Source organism: Neophocaena asiaeorientalis, unplaced genomic scaffold (genome assembly GCF_003031525.2).
Source record: "Neophocaena asiaeorientalis asiaeorientalis breed wild unplaced genomic scaffold, Neophocaena_asiaeorientalis_V1.1 scaffold1605, whole genome shotgun sequence".
NCBI lineage: Eukaryota > Metazoa > Chordata > Mammalia > Artiodactyla > Phocoenidae > Neophocaena > Neophocaena asiaeorientalis.
The window spans coordinates 104849-112899 of NW_020175227.1; the positions used below are offsets into that span (position 1 = coordinate 104849).

General features: G+C 43.6%; 1 protein-coding gene across 1 annotated transcript in view; it reads right to left on the minus strand.

Moving 5' to 3' along the window:
- The window catches only part of FBXO28 (F-box protein 28), a 31160-nt gene extending 30405 nt beyond the window's left edge, over positions 1–755 (minus strand). Inside the window, exon 1 of the mRNA XM_024765413.1 lies at positions 457–755. Coding sequence (XP_024621181.1) covers positions 457–723 — 267 coding nt within the window. The 5' untranslated portion in view covers positions 724–755. The remainder of the gene's footprint in view (positions 1–456) is intronic.
- Between the last annotated feature and the right edge of the window lie 7296 nt (positions 756–8051).

Below are 8051 nucleotides of genomic sequence, written 5' to 3' on the forward strand. Positions count from 1 at the left end.
ATACGTTATTCTCGCAGACAAACCAAACCTGGCTAGGATCATCTCGCCTACTTCGGAGTGCTGGCCCCCTAACTCCGGCCGGGGGCTGGAGGGTGATATACAAAAGGCAGGCGGCGAGACCCCTCCGGGGTCCACATTCAGGTCGGGAGGAGGTGGGAAGCCCAGCTCCCGCTGCCTCCCCGGCCGCGGCCCCGCTTCCGGGTGGGGGGCACGGAGCCCCCCAAGGCCAAGTTCCCGCACGCAGTCGCCCCCAGCCCCAAAGCAAGGGCAAAATCCGGACAAGACCCGCGGACCGGCCCCGACAGAGACTTTGGGGCGGGAGGGGCGCACTCGGTGCTCTGGCGCCGGCTGAGGCTCCCAAGGGGCTCCCTCCCCGGGGAACGCTCTCTCTCTCTCGGGCCCTCCCCAAACCTCGGCCCGGCGGAGAGGGCGGCGGGGGTCCCGTGGGGGCCTCACCAGGCGGAGCTGGCTAATTTCGTCGTAGGACATAAAGCTGAGGATGTTTTCGATGGCTACGATGGGCAGCGCCACGAGCGTGTTGTTTTGAGGCAGCTGGTCCGGAGCCAGCGCCGGGGGCGGGGGAGCCTGGGACCCCGGCTGCGGGGCCTGGGGCGGGGGAGGTGGGGGCAGTCGCTGGGTAGAGCCGATGGCCGAAGGGGAGCCGCCGTCGCCGTGGCCACCGCCTCCTTCCTCAGCCATCCGCTCCTCCGACGCCGCCGCCATCTTGGGGGTTTGATTCCTTCCTCCCAGAGCAAGGGGAAGAGGGACACTTCCTGTGCGTCACTTCCGCCTCTTGAGCCGCCGGGGAGGGGCACCTGGAGAAGGGGGAGGAGCCCGTGGATGACAGAAGAGAGAGACACATTGCTGCTTGTTCAAGTGGGAAGCAGAGAAGAAAGATAGTCTTTGTAAGCCCTTTCTTCTAAGATTGGAAACGACTTGAAGGCAAGGGAGCCCTGTCTAAAATGAACTTCATCGTGCAATTTTCTTAAAGTGCTTTCCTGATAAAGGGAGATAAAAATTATGTTAACTAGTGTCGATGGAATGATGTAGAGTATCATCATTTTTCAAGAACCATAGTAATAATTGATTTAGGTAAAAAGGAATGAGGGATTGATTAAAACTACCATATGAATGAACTCTGAATACATGTTCAATTAAAGAAGCCAGACACAAAGGACCACGTATTGTATGAATCCGTTGATATGAAATGTCTGAAATAGCCAAATCGACAAAGACAGAAAGTAGATTAGTGGTTCCCAGGGGCTGGAAAGAGCAAAGGAAAGGGGAATGACTGCTAAGGGGTGAAAGGTTTCTTTCTGGGGTGACGAAATGTTCTGGAATTAGATAATGGTGATTGGTGCACAACTTTGTGAATATACTAAAAACCAATGAACTGTACACTTTCAAATAGTGAATTTTATAATACGTGAATTGTATCTCAATAAAAAATTGATTTAGGCAAGAATCATCAAAAGATGCTAAAACTAGAAAGTAAAGGTGTGATGTGGAATATAATATTTACATAGTCTCAAAATAATCCCCATAAATTACCTATCAATTACAAAATAAAAAGGTTTACAATAGTGAAATTTGGTGGACACCACCACACCAAATGATCAAAATTGACATCATGAGTTATGGGGGGAAATGGATATTATACAGCTCCTGATGTGTTATCTTAAAAAGGACATAACATAATGTGGTATTCCTACCAAAAAATACATAACCTGTATTTGAGGTAGACAAATCTAGGTAACTATCCCATCATCTTAAAAAAGGTTAATGTCATGAAAGACAAAAACTATGAAATTTTACCAGATTAAAAGAGACGAAAGCAACAAGATAACTAAACATAGGTGATCCTGGATTGGATCATGGAGTAGGAATAAGCGCAATAAGAACATTACTGTGACAATTGGCAAAATTTGAATAGAGAATATACGTTAGATAATAATATTGTAATCGTATTAAGTTTCCTGACTTGGATAATTTTATTGCAGTCACATAAGAGAATGTCCTTCTTCTTAGGAAATACACGTTGAAGTGTTTAGGGTGTAAAGGAGCATGATATCTCAATTTGCTCTCAAATGGTTCAATATGTAGATAGATAGAGAATGAGATTAATAAAGCAAATATGATAAATGTTAACAATTGCTGAATCCAGATGAAGAGCATATGAGAGTTTGTACTATCTTTTTTTTTTCCTGCCAGTTTTCTGGAGCTATAGTTGACATACAGCACTGTATAAGTTTAATGTGTACAGCATAATGACTTGACTTACATACATCATGAAATGATTATCACAATAAGATTAGGGGACATCCATCATCTCATATAAATACAAAATTAAAGAAGTAGAAAAATTTTTTTTCTTGCGGTGAGAACTCTTAGGATTTACTCTCTTAACAGCTTTCATATATCACCTCTAGCAGTGTTAATTCTATTTCTCACGTTGTACATTACGTATCCTTGTACTATCCTGTGACAAGGATTAAAGGTGCACAAATCACTAAATTTTGAAGCTTTCTGTCTTTTGTTAATCTTTAAGTTTGCAATGTGTCCTTTCTTTTCCTGCTTTGGTTTGGAATCTCATTGTTGCATGGTAGAAACTGCAGAAGAAGCTAGGCATGACTAAGGGCTAGAGGAAAGGGAGTGGCAACTAAAGCAAGAAGATGAACTGGAGGTGGTGGTAGTGGTTAGCTTGTTAGAATTGGCGTCCTTTCCCCATTCATGGGTATGTAAACTATTGGTCATTTTACCCATCATTGTTGCAGATCATAAAATTCTTTGACGTTACTTCTTTAGTTCTTCTACCCTAGGATTGCTTAGCATTCAATTATGCCTAAGTATGTGCATATTTATAATCTGTTAACTTTATCTCCACTAATAGATTGTAATTTCATTTTTCTACCTAGGGTATTGCTATATCTTCATAGAACCTGTTACAATTTGATCTGAAATGAGTTCATTTCCTACCTTGCTTTACTAGAGTTATATACTTTCTTGGTAGGTTGGATTGAAATTGAATTTCTGTAAATGGAATCGTGCTTTATCTTTATAAAGAAAACTCTTAGGGGCTTCCCTGGTGGTGCAGTGGTTAAGAATCCGCCTGCCAATGCAGGGGACATGGGTTTGAGCCCTGGTCCGGGAAGATCGCACATGCCGCGGAGCAACTAAGCCCGTGTACCACAACAACTGAGCCTGCGCTCTAGAGCCCGCGAGCCACAACTACTGAGCCCGCGAGCCACAACTACTGAGCCCAGGTGCCACACGAAGAGTAGCCCCCACTCACTGCAACTAGAGAAAGCCCGTGCACAGCAACAAAGACCCAACACAGCCAAAAATAAATTAATTTAAAAAAAAAGAAAATCCTTTAAGAAGTGAATCATCACTCCCTTCATCTACTGGATAAATTGACTAGTTATATGCAGTTTTGTTTTGTTTGAAATGGACCTGTGAAAAGTCTTCCTACTCCCTTATCGCTCCACATGTGGTCAACTAGTTAACGTCTAGGCCAGGCTGACCCCTGATCTAAACAACAGAATAAAACTTTGGAAACAATTTAAACCACTTCCTGCCAGTAAGCCCATTTAACTTGTCTTCTGTTTATGTATATTGGATCTGTGCCCCTACATATTGTTTTTGTTTTTTTTGGTTTTTTTGTGGTACGCGGGCCTCTCACTGTTGTGGCCTCTCCCGTGGCGGAGCACAGGCTCTGGACACGCAGGCTCAATGGCCATGGCTCACGGGCCCAGCCGCTCTGCAGCATGTGGGATCTTCCCAGACCGGGGCACGAACCCGCGTCCCCTGCATCGGCAGGGGGACTCTCAACCACTGTGCCACCAGGGAAGCCCTCTACCATTTTTTCTAATGATTATTTCACAGCTTCTCCTCTCTTCTCAAACCTTCAATACTCCTCCATCTCTCCACCTGCGTTCAGTTATTGATCTGGCTTCTTAACTACTTCAAAGACAAAATACAAACAATCAAAAGAGAACTTCCACAAGCTCTCATCCCACATGTACCCACTGACCTGTACCTACCCATGTACTCTGCCTTCTCTTTTGTTACTTTGGATGAATTTTCTAGTTCCCAGAGAAGGCTAACCTTTCTGCTTCCCTAGTAGATCCCACCTTCCCTCCTCTACTCAAGGAATCACTCCTGCAATTTTCCTTTCTCTCCATTAAAATTTCTCTCTTTACCTAATATTTCTCCTCAGCATACACACATGCCATTAGTTTTCCCATCTTAAAAAAAAAAAAAACAGCTCTTGACCTCACATATCCTTGCAGCTACTACTCCATCTCTCTCCTTCCCTTCACTGCAAAACTTCTTGAGTTGGCCATGTTTCCTGCCTCTAATTTCTCTTCTCATATTCTCTCTTGATTCTGCTCCAATCAGGCTTTTACGCTGGCCACATCTTCAAAATTGCTCTTATTAAGATCTCCAGGAGCTACACGTTGCTAAATCCCATGGCCAATATTTAGTTCTCATCTTACTTGACTTGTCAAAGGCATTTGAGAAGGTTGTTCTACCCTCTTTAAAATACTTGCTGTGCCTGCTGTATTTCAGGTCACACATCATCCTGGTTTTCCTTCTACCCGACGAGTCTCTTCTTTCATTCTCTCTTCATTTCCCCGATCTCCTAATATTGGGGTGTCTCAGGGCTCAGTCATTGGCCTTCTTCTCTTTATTATCTATATTCACTCTCTAGGTGGTCTCATTTATTGCCTTCTAAAACAAACATATCTCCAGCCCCATCCACTCTTGTGAACTTGAGATTTAAATATCCAACTGCCTAAGGAATATTTCCATTTGGATGTCTAATAGTCATCTCAAATTTAGTATATCTTCAAATGGCTGTATCCCCAACTGAGCTCCATCAAACCTGCTCTTTCCACAGTGTTCCTCATCTCAATGAATGGCCACTTGATCCTTCCTCTTGCTCAGACCCAAAACCTTGAAGTCATTTTTTAAAAAACCAGTTGTATTAAGATATAATGTAAATATCCTACGCCACCCATTTAAAGTGTACAATTCAATGACTTTTAGTGTGTTCACAGACTTGGGTGACCATTACCACAATCAATTTGAGAACATTTGTATTGCTCCAAAAAGAAACCCTGCACCCCTGAGTTGAAGTCATTCTTAACCCTTCTCTTTCACAGCCCACATCCAATCCATCAGCAAGTCCTGCAGGCTCTACCTTCAGCATATGTTCTGAATATTCCACTTCTCACCACTTCTACTGCTTGTTCCAGCCTCTATCACCTCTTGCCCGGGTTATTGTAACGCCTTCTTAACTGGTGTTCCTGCATCTTCCCTCATCTATTCTCAACCCAGCAGCCAGAGTGACCCTACTATAAGTCAGATCCCATCTCTCTTCTTCATAGTTTCCATTACTCAGTAAAAGCTAAAGTCCTTACAAAGGCCAACAAAACCTGACAAACTCTGGCCTCCATGACAGCTCCGACCTCATTGTTTACTGCTCTCCTCATCACTCTTATGCTTCAGACACAGGCCTCTTACTCTCCTCACGCCCAATATTCTCCTGCCTCAAGGTCATTCCGTCTCCCTGGGAAGTCCTTTACCTAGATGTTTCCATGGCTCACTTCTTCTTTTTTTGGAGGGGGGCGGTTTAAACAAACAAAAAAAACCTCCTTTATTTCTCACAGTTCTGAAGGCTGAGAAATCCAAGATCAAGGTTCTGGCAGATTTGGTGTCTAGTTAGGGAACACTTCCTGGTTTATGGATGCTTATCTTTTTGTTGTGTCCTCACATGGTGGAGAGCAGAGAGTTGGCTACCTTGTTGCTCTTTTAAGGAAACTAGTCTCACCATGGGACTCCACCTTCTTGACTCCATGGTTCACTTCTTCACCTAAGTGGATTTACCATAAAGCAAAGGAAGCTTAAATGTCAGGCTCCTTCACTTCCTATAGGCCCTTTATCGCACATTCAGACAACATTTTAATGAAGGATGGTGAGAGATGATGAGTTGATAGCAGGGAAGCAGGATATTTGAATCTCGATATTCCAGTTAAGTGTTGGGACAGCTAGGCATGATCTGTCCCTATCTCCTGTTGCTATGGGTCAGCGTGTCTCAGAATTGTGGTCAGAAACTTTCATCAGAAGAATCTGGAGTGGTTGTTAAAAATGAAGTTTCCTAGGACTTATCTAAGATCTACCAAATCAGAAACTCTGAGAATCTTCACTGTGAATAAACTCCACACCTATTCCTTAGGCGTGCTACAGGGTTGGCTTTTCTGTATTTGTGTGTCCTCCCACCCCCACTCCCATGGTATAATCGATGAGGAAGCTGCTGTTTTTAGGTTGCATAATTGTGTACTCAGGTTCATAGTACTGTTAGAACTCAGATTTTTCTCATCAGTTAACTATTTAAGAACTCTTCTTTTCTCTGGCTTTCAGGCACTGGCCTCTACTTCTGTGATTTTCATAAAGCATTGTGGGGAATAGGTCATCCCACTTTTTTTGATAAATACTTTCGATTTTTTTCCCCCTTAAATTTGGATTTGTAATCCTTTTCAAAGCAAACTTGTCTCATTTATCTTTGTATGCCTCGAGTAGCTGGCATGGTGCCTTGGCAGAGTAGATGCTCACAAATATCCAATGAATTAGATTAAATGACCATGATGCAGAGTGGAGGGGGGTGTTTACAGTTCTTAGTCATTGGAGTGTAATGCGGGGGTCAGCTCTTCAACGTCTGCAGGGGTTGGGCGGTGGTAGAGGAGTTGTCACCAGTGTGAGCCACAGCAGTGTGAAGTCTGAAGGCTATGATTCCCCATGGCAGATCCTGATCTACAAAGCTTCGAGATCAAAAGTGGTTCTGATCCAAGACTAACTAGAGACTCCTACCTACAGAGGCTTCAAAAGAAACGATGGTCCATGACTCATTAGTAACTGCTTCATACTTTCCTAGGCTTCATCGAAATGTGACACCATGGTTTGGAGTCTCAAGCCCTAAACAGCAAGCTAGAATGATTCTGAAGCTTAAAATAGGGAAAAGCCTGAAAACTTTGGATGGAAACACCACACACAGCATTTCTACTGTCTTGATTGTCCCCTGGTCATTGTCCCATACCTACTGGTGGGGGCACATGTTAGGACATAGGTATGGGGAGCAGGTACAGTAGTGCATCAGAGCCACATTGGGAAGGGAGGGCAGAGTTAAGGAGCAAAGCCAATGTATTGCATGTCAGAAAAGAAGATGCCAAGAGCTGAGAGGGTGGATGGTAGAATTGGGAGCATGGAACGGGAGTTAAAGTCAAGAACTTATCAAAGAAAATGAGATGGCAAGAGCTGCAGACTAGGGGTGCCTGGTATATTTCTGAATCTGATGGGGTCTGAACTAACAATTGTGGTTCAGATCCCAGCTGCTCGATTCAAATACATCTCAGAAAGCAGAAGCCCAGTGAGAAGGGCTTAAAAAATTTTTTTTTAAACTATAGTTGATTTACCATGTTGTGTTAGTTTCTGTTGTACAGCAAAGTGATTCAGTGATACATATGTACACATTCATTTTTACATTCTTTTCCATGATGATTCATAATAGGATACTGAATATATTTCCCTGTGCCATACGGTAGGACCTTGTTGTTTATCCATTCTATATATAATAGTTTGCATGTGTTAACCTCAAACTCCCAATCCATTCTCTCCAACCTCCCCTCCCTCTTGGCAACCACAAGTCTGTTCTCTATGTCTGTGAGTCTGTTTCTGCTTTGTAGATATGTTCATTTGTGTCATATTTTAAATTCCACGTATAAGTGATATCATATGGTATTTGTCTTTCTCCTTCTGATTTATTTCACTTGATATGAAAATCTCTAGGTCCATGCATGTTATCGCAAATGGCATTATTTCATTCTTTTTTTTTTTTTTTGCGGTACGCGAGCCTCTCACTGCTGTGGCTTCTCCCGTTGTGGAGCACAGGCTCCGGACGCTCAGGCTCAGCGGCCATGGCTCACAGGCCCAGCCGCTCCGCGGCATGTGGGATCTTCCCGGACCAGGGCACGAACCCGTGTCCCCTGCAT